Consider the following 13,215-nt stretch of genomic DNA (forward strand, 5'->3'; position numbering starts at 1 on the left):
TTAAATGATCATGGAAACGGAGTTTATTTAAGAAGTAAGAAATAGAATAATAAAACCATTTAGTAAAGAGGTTTTTTTTTTTAACTTGGCAAAGCAAATCTGAACGATATTCTATCTGTGAAAATACATTGCAAGAGCAAATACCAGTGAGGAATCTCTCAATAGTAATGGACAATGACAACCAGGAGCAAAAGAGGCATAGAGAGGTAAATTTGCATTTAAAAATAGAAGTAGGTTCCTCCTCAGATAGTCGACTGGAAGAGCCTTACAATAGAACTAGAATGAGAACATTTCACATTTCCATTCAATACTATTTTCATGATTTTTTCCCCCAAGTGGCCAAAATTATAATATGAATTTTGTTTATTTGTTTATTTATTTATTTAATAGTTTGGGGATAATTAAGGTGGCCAACATCTCTTTTACAGTCTAGTAAAATGGTGGGAAAGTCCACATGAAAAACCTAGAGGGTTTTCCATCAGAGGAAGTTCTGATTCTGTAATGGGTTCTTTATGGTAGTGATGGGATAAAAAATGTCATGAGCATGAAGTGGGGACTAAAACAAAAAGTGCTATATCATATAAAAATGATCAAGTTGTACTTTTGAAATCAGGATGCAATTTTTATTGTCAATTCATAATTATTTTCTAGTGGAAAACTTGTTAGTTGCCAGATGGGCCAGAACAGGTGAGTGGTCATCAGGAACTCAGAGACTCAGACACATCTTCCCACAGTGAAGGTGGTGACAATGGATGTAAAAAGACTTTATGTGAAAGGATTCTGTGTCAATAGGATATTTATCTGTCTGATTAATGGTGAAGTTTAGTCTGTTTTTTGCTTCTGGTAGAATTGAAATTGGGCATCAAAGCTGAATTGTCAGTGTAAGGAAGGTCAAGTCATACCAGGGATGAAGATGCTACAAAAGGTCTTTAATTATGTAGATATTAGGCCCCAGATCTACTCTTTCAGTTTTTTTGTTTTTTTTCTTCATATTTAAATTAAGGCAGGAAAACAAAGGAGCCTATGGTCAATAGAGTGATTGAATTGCAGCTTAAGCAGAAATGTTTTTCATTCAGGCTGTTCCAAACAAGCACAAAATATCATGTGTGTCCATAAGACTGTTTGGTTTTTAGGGGAAAATACCAAAAGCATCCCTTTGTATATGAGCCTGGTGTGAAGCCAGCATTTCCCTTGTGAGTTTTCAAAAAAATCTCCAAACTGCCTTTCATGGATCTTCACATTGCCTCTCCAGCAATAGCAGATAAATATAATAATAGATTTTTACCACTGCTCTCCTGGGCAGGAACCTTTCTGACAGTGTAGGGGTTATGAGGATCTATCACCAAGATACTTTTCACCTCTAAGCCTTAAATTTAAATTAAATTTCTGTTAGTATCTAGTATATGTGGTAAACATATCCAAGAATTTGTCATCCCCACTCAAAGGTGACAGCTGTGAATTACAAGATTCAGACAATTAGAATTCCTACCCCCACATTACTCTGGTTGCTTGCTCTGACAATGGCCTTGCAAAATTCAACTGGGTTCTCTGCAGGAAAGGAGCAGGAGGTGGGAAAGGTGAAAGAAGAGCAGGAGAAAACAGAGGAAGAGGAAGGTGGAGAGGGAAAAGGATCACAGGACTTTGTATGTCTCTGTGGGAAGAAGGAGGGATAAATTGCCACATATCCCCCACACCAGTCTTGGTATTTGAAACTGAAGAGTTTGTGTTAATACATCTCAGCTAAAAATGAAGAGGATCAGCTCAAGAGAGGCTATTCCCTATTCCAGGGATCCCTCAGAAGTTGTTCAGACACGTGCAGGAGATCCAGCAGTGTCCTTGCCATGCTTCTCCAGCGCTGTAAAGAGCTGTGATCCCAGCACTGGTACCCCGGTGCTGTCACACCAAACCTGCCTTGCTCGTGTCACACGCGGATTTATTTTCCCTCCTAACGACCACGGGACCTGCGACACAAGCCATGATTTACACAGGCACCAGCAGAGAGGAGCTGCTGGCCACGTCTCCAAGGCACCAATCCTGTCCCCACTCTGCCTTATTTAACATGTGACTGGTGTCACCTCTATCAGCAGAGCTTGTCTGCTGTGACATTCGAGTGAGTGACGGCCGTGTCAGCTCCCAGGCCAGCCTGCTCTGCTGCTGCATCACCCTCCTGGACTGATGGGAAAGGGGGGAAAATTCTTCCACATGCTTTGTTAGCAGGAATCTGGTGAGCAAAAGGTTAAATGGCTTGAGGTGCTGGGTGTTCGTGGGGTAGCATGTGTACATGTATACAAGTGTGTGTGTATACACGCATAAAAAAATAAAATAAATAAATAAACATATATATGTATACATACACAGGCACCTTGGTTTGGCTGCAGGACCTCGTGCCCGCAGGCCACAGTCACATTATCATCTGGAAATTGGATAACGACAGCACAATGACAAATCCAGGTTGCCTGCAATAAGGTGCTAATCCCTTTGCTTTAATATCGGAGCAGCGTGTAATGATGTTTGGACATCACTCCAGTTTACTGACGACCCCACTGGGGCCTGCAATAGAAGCCTACAACTGTCTAACAAGCCATCAGGTGACCGCCGTCGCCAAAGCAACGGGGGATGCAATCTAATCTTCCCTCCATCCCTTCCAGCTCCCAATAAGGACCAGATTACAGAAGTGGCCCATCAGTGCTTGGTAACTCGAATCAATTAACGTTAATTCGCACAATGCTATGATGTATTGTGATCACTTTCATTTCGGAGAAGGGGGAAGAAATTGCTATAATTCACCTAAAATGAGGTTGTCTATGGTGCTGAGGTATTAATTGGGTGTCCATATTAAATGGAAAAGGAGCACGGTAGTGAAGGAAAAGTGGATGAGTGACTCTCTTGGCTGCTATTGACCTATCAGAAGAAGACAGTGCCCTTTTCCTTTGCTTTTATCTATTACAGTTTTCCCTATTGCGTGTCAAGTTGATGTATTATAAAAAATTCATTTGGTGACCTTCCACCCCCCTAGCAGATTAAACAATTTCACTGGGATGGCATCATTAACAGGGCCTTGCATTTAATGATGATTTCTCTAAAAGGCCACGGAGATTCGATTTTAAGCTAACAGATTTATTGCACTATTATAACATATCGTAAAAAACTGTACCACCTACGGTCTGGTTTTAGGATAGAAACTGTTTAAGAGTTTATGTGGAGCTTAAAGTGGTATTACCTTGGGATCCACAGCACGGCAAAGCTCTGACCTCCGGCGGGATGCTGTTTACATTTAATAAAAGACATTTCTCTGACAGCAAACTTGGGGAGTGTGTTATGGAGGAGGCCTGGCTGAGCTCCTCGCCACTGGCTTTGTAAATCAGGGCACTGCCACTGATCTACAGCTGTTAATGGAAGTCACTAATGAATCTAGAGGATGTTTCTCTCCTGTCTGATGCACCTGCTCTGTCCCTCTCCTTCTAAAGGCTTCTAAAGGTGATCCCACATCTAGACCCTTCCTCAGCTTTGTTGTTCTGATGAAAGAAGGGCCTAGAGAGGAAGTCATAGGACACTTGTTTTGCTCAGCCTGGAGAAGAGGAGACTGAAGGGAGACCTCACTGCAGTCACAATTTCCTCCTGAGGGGAACAGGAGGGGCAGGCACTGATCTCTGCTCTGTGGTGACAGTGACAGGACCTGAGGGAATGACAGGAAAATGTGACATGGGTGTCTAGGTTGGATGTGAGGAAAGGTTTCTTCACCCAGAGGGTGGCTGGGCACTGAAGAGGCTCCCCAGGGCAGTGGTCACAGCACCAAGCAGAGCTCAAGAAGCATTTGGACAATGCTCTCAGGCACAGGGTGGGATTGTTGGGGCTGTCCTGTGCACGGCCAGGAGCTGGAGTCCATGATTCTCTCTGATTTTGTTCTACAATATGTGAAAATATGGGAATTGGTGGAAATAAAAATCATCCAAATATCTTTTCTTGCTTAAAATAGGAGTGACCTCAGATTCCTCATTGTCTTCTGATTATCATGTCCCTCTTCCCCATCTGTATTAATTAGTGACAAGTTCTGCAGGGGGAGACAAAGCTCCAACAGTGCACTTGAGAGGGCTCAGATCTGGCTTATTGCATCGTGCCATGACATCAGAACCCATTCTCACCCAAAACCACTGAATTTCTCACAGTCATTCCAGTGAATCTGTACCTACTTTACCTGCACAAGTCCTCAGCTTGCATATGTCCTGTCCTTGCTGTACCTCCCTTTCTTGAATCCCTTGAAGTCACCAGCAACCCCCACCTTTTCAACAACAAAGAAAAATGTCTCTTTGGCTGGATCGTGATTCATTTAGTCACATTTTTCCCTAAATTCTTCCCAATTTTCTTCCCCTTCCAAGGATATATTGATTTTACAGCACTAGCATTGCAGACATACCAGACAACTGTTCAATTAATTTCAATGTCTATTAGGAAATTAAATATGCCAGGGGCTGTTCTTTGGCACCAAGGCCAGCTGACATATTTCAGCATCCAAACTTCCAAGTGAAAATATTTTCTGACTGTATTAGCTCCCAGACCATTTGGGAGTTATTCTGGACTTAGTCATCGGCCTAAACCACAGCTTAAGAGGGACTGACAGTCTAATGGTAGAGGTGATCAGGTGCAGTGCCAAGGCTTGTTTTTGGCATCATTTAGATTTATGGTAGGCACATATCCATTGACTTTAATGGACCTTTGAGACAGGCTGTCATCCTGGTCTCCTTCCCCTTGAAGTCAATTGATAACACTTCTTCTTCTTCCTCTTCTTCTCCTTCTCCTTCTCCTTCTCCTTCTCCTTCTCCTTCTCCTTCTCCTTCTCCTTCTCCTTCTCCTTCTCCTTCTCCTTCTCCTTCTCCTTCTCCTTCTCCTTCTCCTTCTCCTTCTCCTTCTCCTTCTCCTTCTCCTTCTCCTTCTCCTTCTCCTTCTCCTCAACATAAAAATCCTTCTCCTTCTCCTTCTCCTTCTCCTTCTCCTTCTCCTTCTCCTTCTCCTTCTCCTTCTCCTTCTCCTTCTCCTTCTCCTTCTCCTTCTCCTTCTCCTTCTCCTTCTCCTTCTCCTTCTCCTTCTCCTTCTCCTTCTCCTTCTTCTCCTTCTTCTCCTTCTTCTCCTTCTTCTCCTTCTTCTTCTCCTTCTTCTCCTTCTTCTCCTTCTTCTCCTTCTTCTCCTTCTTCTCCTTCTTCTTCTTCTTCTCCTTCTTCTTCTTCTTCTTCTTCTTCTTCCCACTACTATTATTGCTGTAGACATTATTATGATGACATGATATAACTATATTAGTGATGATATTACTATATTACATTAGATTAGATATCAGGAAGAAATTCCTCCCTGTGAGGGTGGTGAGGCTCTGGCATAAAGTGCCCAGAGAAGCTGTGGCTGCCCCTGGATCCCTGGAAGTGTCCAAGGACAGGTTGGATGGGAAGGTGGAAGGTGCTATTGCCCTTGGCAGGAGGCTGGAACAAGGTGATCCTCAAGGTCCCTTCCAACCCTCTGTGATTTTATATTTTATGATTACAGTTATTATTGCAATTGTAAATAAAATGACAAGTTCTCCTTGATTTCAGGGATACTTTTTTCCTCTGTCCAAATCTCTCCACCAAGTTTCTCAATTAACCCATAATACCTGCAGCAGACCCTCCAGTTCCTATGCCCTGAAATGTCCCTGCTGCTAAAGGACAGGCACTTCTCTCTGTGGAGCCTCAGCCTGCTCAGCAGACACTGATGGGGGCAGGATCAGGGATCCCTGGTGTCCCTGCTGACTCAGGCATCCCCAGCCTGCTGTGCCCACATCTAGAAGAGCTGCAGGGCACTGAGCATCAGAGCTGCTCCCTGCCAGCAGGGAATTCCCACCAGCCTGCTCCTGCCCAGCAGGACACTCCAGGGAGGGGACAAACAGCACATCCTTCATGCCCATGGGGTGAGGGCAGAGGCAGGTCCTGCTCTGCTCCTTGCTGGGCTGTGAGCACTCATCTACCTCCACCTCCCCAGGGCAAAGCTGAGCCAGGAAAAGCCTGTTTTCCTTCCAGCACAAATCAGCAGGATGCTCCTTTCTCCTCCTCCACACTGACATCATTTTAAGGAATACAACTTGATGTGCAGGGTTGTGTCCAAGGCAGGGGCTCCCTCACACCACAGGTTGGACCATGTGGGATATAAACACCACATTCCATGCTGTGTTAACCAAGCTCAAATTACCCACAAACTGATATTCAGTTTTACACTTCCATTTTAAGTATCCATGTCTAGTTTTGCTTTGCTCTGTTTTCTTCACCATTATTTTACCAGAGAGTGAAAGAACAAGGGGGAACAATTAAAAGAGGAGAGATTAAGAGTAGATGTTAAGAAGAAATTTTTTACTATGAGGGTTGCACAGGGTGCCCAGAGAAGTTCTGGTTGCCCCATCCTGGAAGTGTCCTAGGTGAGATTGGACAGGGCTTGGAGCAACCTGGGATAGTGGAAGGTGTCCCTGCCCATGGGAGACAGTGGAACTGGATATCTTTAAGGTCCTTTCTAATCCAAATTTTCTATGATTCCATGATTCCATGATTCCATAATTCTGTGATTGATTCTATGACTCTATGATTCTATGCTTCTCTATGACTCTCATTCTATGATTCTATGTTTCTATGTTTCTATGGTTCTATGATTCTGTGATTCTATGATTCTTTTATCTTATAGTTCTATGGTTCTATGGTTCTACTCACCCAGGGAGTAAGAACTACTTCCTACATCCACATTTTGCAGCAGCCTTCCTCTATGCATTAGATGAGCACAGTTTTAACACGTAGAGCCTGAGGTGTGAATTTGGGACATTTTTCTTATTTGCTGTCAGTTTTAAAGAAGCTGAGGAGAGAAAAAGAAAAAATTTTGGTCTTTACAGAAACTATGCCAAGACTCACCTAAACCTCTCTTTGCTCATCTGGAGCCAGGGAGCTCACAGAAAACTGCAGCTCTTTAGCTTGAAAACAGAAATTACTTGGTGTGTTGTTCATGCAATAAGTTCTGATCACACTGTTGAATGTAAATTTTGGGAAGAAAGTGGATAACAGCACCTTCTTGATGCCCCTGACATGAATTTCAAACCTAACACTGCCTTTTGAGACTTTCCCACCAACAAAAATACAAGATAAAGAACCAAGATAAGAACTAAAACTTCAATCCTTGAGCTACCTTTCCAGTCTGCACATATCCTTAAAATCATAGTTGATCTTTCCAGCAGCTGTAGTTCAGTGTTTTCCATCAGCTCAGTATGAACAGTGCATCTCATTTGTAATACACTGAAAAAAAAAAAAAAATCCACAACCATCACCCAAACTAGAAAAAAAGAGTTAAAAGCAAAGGAAACTTAAGCTCCATATATCTTGTGTTTGTAAACACCTTTAAGCAAACACTAGAGATCAATGAATAGTTTTTCTTTTCATTTCAGGACAATACCAAACCCCCAGCCACTTCATTGCAATTGCAGATTAGAGCATTTTATATATATATAAATTATATATATATATATATGAGATACTAAATGACACAAAGCACTGGGAGAGGGAATGAAATGATCCAGGCTCAGAATGAAGTGTTGATTCTTTATTCAAATTCAAGAGGAGTCTCCTGGGATGTTCTAATTTAAATTTCAGGCTCAGAAAAGCCAATGTCTTTCATGGGGGTGTCTGTAACTGCTTTATTTCAGTCTGCAGACTGTGCAGATTGGGAAGGTGATGGCAGGAAAAGGAAATGCAGCAAAGCCCTGGAAGTGCTGTGCTTGAGTGGAGGAACCAAGACTTTGTTCTTAGAGGAGATCAAAGGTTTTCAGTGAAAATCTTTCTGCTGGACAGAGAACATTTAGAGGCTCCACTGCTCTCAGTGCACTGCAATGACTTTGGGGCATTGTGTTCATGAATCCATAAAATCCCTGTCCCTGCCACATCCTTCCAACATCATACCAGAGACATGAATTACTGTGTTAATTCCTCACTTTTCCATCTGTAAACTGGGGATTGAAACAAAAGGATTTTTTTCTTACCTTGGTGCTGCTTTCTGCTTGGAAGTGATAGCTGTTTCCTATTTCCATGCATGCTGCTCTCACCCAAGGAATCAAAGGTAAGGTAAATTAGTGGGTAGAAAATAGGATCAGAAAATACCATCTAGATCTTTATTTCTGATTTTAATTTTTTAAATTTTTTCTTTCCCATCCCTTTTCATGTGAAAGAAATGGAAGCAGACAACATTCAGAAACGTGCTTATACAGGAGACCCTACAGCATCTCTGTTCAGGTGCAGCCCTCGGATGGAGAAACCGAGAAGCAGCTTCCTGTGCAGCCAAAAATCATTTTCCTGGACAGAAAGGTAGAATTTGCCTCCCTCTAGGCAGAGACTTCTGTTCATTCTGTACTATTAGGACATTTGAGATTTTTGATGTTTGAGATTTTTGGTGCAGTCCCAGGCTCTGCTCCAGGGCCCAGCAATGGCACCAGAGGAACGGGCAGGGACTGATCCCAGCAAGTTCCAGCTGCACAGGAGGCAGAACTTCTTTACTGTGCAGTGACTGAGCCCTGAGCAGAGACCAGAGAGGGGCTGGAGTCTCCTCACTGGGATATTCCAGTGATCCAGACACAGCCCTGTGCCCTGAGCTCTGGGATGGCCCTGCTGGAGCTGGGAGGGTGGATCAGACGAGCCCCTGTGATCCTTCCAACCCGACACATCCTGTGCTGTGGCCTCATCTTGAAAAGTTATGGTGAAATTTGTGACATTTGTAACATGTGACACAAATGCAAACTGCCCTCAGACAGGGCATATATAAAATTATAAAATTATTACAGTTGTTAAAACCATTAAAGTTTTCTTTGCTTTTGCTGAGGAGACACGATCTTAATTCTTCTCTTCTGTTCTTCCTCCCAGGGTGACAGAATTGACAAACTGGGGCCTCCTGCAGAGCCCTGGGTTGTGTCAGCTCATCTCAAGGACTCCTCTGAGGCTGTGCTGAAAGGTTTGGATGTGTTTTCCTGTGGCAAGGGTTATGGCAAAGCAGCTATGCAAAATGATGGTGATAAATTTAGGAGTTCTCCCTGAGAAACACTGCAGTTGAAAACCAGTCTTTGGGCTGGAAGCAGAAGGTTGCAGTAGGAGTTTGGTGAGCTGCCTAGTCATATGCTACAGAAAAAAAAAAAAAAAAAAAGAAAAGGTTTTACAAAGTATTTCTGTGCTCTGGTAGCTTAAAGGAAGTATATCCTATAGTTTGTCTTGAAAAGATATATCTGGGGTCAAAAAAGGAAAGAATAAAAATTAAAAATCCCAAAATTTGATTTTTCAATTTATGTTAACTGGGGTAATTTCTTTTGGGTCCACAACAACCTTTTAATCCCAGCAAAGGATCTGGCCAAGGACAGACAGAAACAACTGCCTATGGATTTTCATTAATTTATTATAATGTGAAAATGTTTTTGTTGTTTTTTTTTTTTTCATGGGGGATCTAAATATTTCCCTTCTGGTCCTCATATATCAAAACACATGAAGTCATTAAAGACTCATGAAAACTCATGAAAAACTCTAAACATGTGAGGATTTCCTCAAGGTTGTGTGAACATGCTTAGATAAAGGACCTTGTTTAAGTAGAGTGCTGAACCAAACACCTGTGGATGGCCATATGCTGCTAAATTAGAAGTTGGAAATTATAAACTTATTAGTTTAATTGCTAAAATATTTAAATATAAGTAAGAAACACACACAATGAAAAGTTTGGTTCTCTATTGAAGAGAAAGTATTTTGTTCACAGTAAAAGGCATTTGTGTGTTATTTTGAGTTGAAAAGTTCACATTTAAAGAAGAGAAGTAGCACTTATTCTATCACAGCTTCTCACCCTTTCACTCCCTGTTTCTGTTAATTAGAAACTTTTCCTACTCCAAGATAGTTCCAGGATTACAGGTTAGAAAAATCCTTTGGTGTTTTCTGCTGCTTTTCATGACTTTTCAGGGCATGTCCCTAAACTCCTCAGGTTTAGATGAGTGGATCAGCTACTGATTGATGGAGGGAGGGAGGGAGGGAGGGAGGGAGGGAGGAAGGAAAGAAAGAAAGAAAGAAAGAAAGAAAGAAAGAAAGAAAGAAAGAAAGAAAGAAAGAAAGAAAGAAAGAAGAAAAGAAAAGAAAAGAAAAGAAAAGAAAAGAAAAGAAAAGAAAAGAAAAGAAAAGAAAAGAAAAGAAAAGAAAAGAAAAGAAAAGAAAAGAAAAGAAAAGAAAAGAAAAGAAAAGAAAAGAAAAGAAAAGAAAAGAAGAAAATAAAGAGAAAAGTCACTGAAGAGAAAGACACTTCACATTCTTTAAAAGAAACATGCATCAAATTAATAGTCAATAAACTGCAGCAAAGGAAGAGCAGCACAGTACAGATGTTCTGCATGTAATAGTTTGCTGCAGTTTTCCCTTTGACAAACATCCTTATTGCACTGTCTTTTGAAGCACATGAAAGCAGCTTTTAATGGAAATGGGTCCTGTCTAGCACTCTGAGGCTGCTCATCTGACAGCAGCCAAAGTGCCTCGTGGAAGGCAGTTTAGCTCCAAATTAGCTGTGCTTCTGTGTTAAATACCAGCTTGCCTGAGAGATCTTTGGGAAGACTCCCATCTATATCTGTAATATTCTCAGCTTTGAAGCAGATGTGCCTGAAAGCTGAGCTAGTCTCTGTGAGGAGTACAGTACAGAACTCCAGGCTTCATCACACACCAGAAATGGCAATTATAAAGTATTTGAACACAGCTGACAAGGCTCTCTGTTAAAATCTGAATTACAGTGAGTATGAGAGACAGGAAAACCTTGGTAGTCTGTGCAGACACTGTCATAAGGAGGATCATATGATAGATGGATGAACTAGGATGAGGCTGGAGCAATAAAAGAAATCTACATTCCCACATCTCCATCAAATCTATTCACAGTATAAATCACTGATTATTTATATATCACAGCTGATCCTGGAGACTAGTAATGAAATTGGTGGTTTGGTGTGCATGTATACTGTACAGAAATAGAAAAAACCTCATATATGTAGTCAAAACTAACTGGGATATTAACAAATTAAATAATACCAGAGTCACTGAGAGGAGAAACTTTATCATTTATGTTGCTAAATAATTAATATGTGTCATATTTGTGTGGTTTTATCTAAGATCTTGTCTTGGGCAATTTCTGGCCGTAGTTCAGAGTTTTTGCTACTTCACCACATTGTTCAATACCCTGAACATGAGAATGGCAGAGTAGAAATGTCCTGCCCACATTCAGCTTTCTTTACCTTCACCTGTGCTGCTTAACTGCAGTAAAATGCCAAAGCACCTGCTTCATAAAGCAAATAGTTATGATGTCTTTCAGCAGGCAAAAGTCTGTTTGTGATCTCTGGAGCAAGTCCAGCATCCTGAGGAAGTTCTGGCATCTCACCCCCACCTGAACCAACACTTGGAAATTTGTCAGCCTGTAGGATTTCACCCCTGGAGTCTGAATGCAGACCAGACCTGGCCAGCATCACTCCAAGGCCTTGGCTGGTGCTCAAAGATACACACAATAAAATGGGGATCCAGTTGCAAAGTAAATTATAACTTCTAAAAAGAGCCTGCAGAAATAACCATGGTGGCAAATGTTGGGTCAGAATGGATTCCCTGATAGATCAGAACAAGATGGAGAAATTCTGCTTCCTGGGTTTCATTGTAATGCTCCCCATGGAGTTTTTCCCTCCCAGCTGGGAGTGTCTCCTGTGCTGTCTCAGGGCAGTCACCACAGACATTTTCCATGGCCAAATACTTTTCAAAGCATCTGACCAGAGCTGGAGAAAAATTCCAAGAGATTTAACAATAGGACAGGAGGGAATAAGCCCCAAAGATAAGGTGGAACTCCTACAAATCAGAAAATAATAGAAGATTCAGATTGTCCCTTAGTTACAGTGGTTGACTCCTTGACTCCATCTCCTTAGGACATCTCTCATTATCACTTTCCTAACCTTGGTGGAGTACTTATTCACACAAGACATAAATTAAATTTAAAATTGGGCATTTGGAACTTTCTAGTGCATCCCTATAGCTCCTGTTACCTTTGTTTGATCCCTTTAACAGCTGCATTCACATTACACCCCCACAACCCACAGCAAATGTCATTTCACAATGAGCTCAAAGAATAAATATTTAGAAGCTGAAGCCCTCCAATCCCTCAGGAATTTGTTTTCCAAGTATCTCTGTGTGAAATTTTCTGGAGTTAGACACAATGTTTGTGATTAAGATGGATAATGAATTCAGGCTTTCTGAAGTCCCTGAGGTCCTTAAGTGGCACTCACCTGGTTGCTGTTAATTGCAATATGATTTTTTCTGACTCTCCAGGGCTCACCCAAGTGCAGGTCATAGAGGGATGTGCAAGTTTTTCCAATCTGGCTGTCTCCAGCTCAGGAACAAACTGGAGACTTGTGTTCACTGTCACATCACCTCCAGGTAAACCCTATATTCTCTGTATTTTTTAATTTGGTAAAATAAAAGCCCTACAGGTGGCCTGAGTTTATAAAAAAGGAGTGAATGGGTGGAGTGATGCCAAACCTCTAAATGGCCTGAGCTCTGTTCCACATCCAAGCTGGCATTCCCCAGGCAGCAGGAGAGCTGGGTGATTCCTCTGCTATTCATGCAAGATGTCTCAAATCTAATGAATAAGTACAGAGCAGAATTGTCAGGAAAAGGTGCCTCTTTCTCCCTGGATTCCCTAGAAATTAGATACTTAAAATCAGTTAAATTACCAGAACAAACTTTTTCCTGTAAATTGCAACCTCTCATTCCCTCTTTTTTCCCGTGTTTATGTTCAGAAATTTTCCATCTGTGCTCCTGGCTATTTTGATAGTGCCTTTTCCTGCCTGCTTGCCTGCACCTGGTCACCTTTATAGCTGGTTATGCACGTTCAGAGAGTGACTCCAGGACTGCCAGGGCTCTCCTGAGAGCTCATGGAGATGATGTTGGCACCTTCAGAGGCCCCTGAGCAGCTCAGTAAAGAGGAGGAAGGTGTGCTTATGCCTTCTTGGAAATGCCAGCTGAGGGGGACACTGGGGACAAGGCACCCTGGGAGCTCTGCCTTGGAAAATCCTCGAGATGTCTGCACAAGAGGAGCACTTCTGTGACTGCTTGAAATTATCTCTAAATCTGTTCCTGAAGGTATAGAGAGGTCAAAGTGATGTTTTTTTGTGTCAGGATGAATGCTGAG

General features: G+C 41.9%; 1 protein-coding gene across 1 annotated transcript in view; it reads left to right on the forward strand.

Moving 5' to 3' along the window:
- The window catches only part of PKHD1 (PKHD1 ciliary IPT domain containing fibrocystin/polyductin), a 233,032-nt gene that overhangs the window by 209,929 nt on the left and 9,888 nt on the right, over nt 1–13,215 (forward strand). The window contains exons 61-63 of the mRNA XM_056488194.1: nt 8,219–8,354; nt 8,907–8,994; nt 12,354–12,461. Of these exons, the coding sequence (XP_056344169.1) occupies nt 8,219–8,354; nt 8,907–8,994; nt 12,354–12,461 (332 nt within the window). The remainder of the gene's footprint in view (nt 1–8,218; nt 8,355–8,906; nt 8,995–12,353; nt 12,462–13,215) is intronic.

The sequence above is a fragment of the Oenanthe melanoleuca genome, chromosome 3 (genome assembly GCF_029582105.1).
Source record: "Oenanthe melanoleuca isolate GR-GAL-2019-014 chromosome 3, OMel1.0, whole genome shotgun sequence".
In the NCBI taxonomy this organism is placed as follows: Eukaryota; Metazoa; Chordata; class Aves; order Passeriformes; family Muscicapidae; genus Oenanthe; species Oenanthe melanoleuca.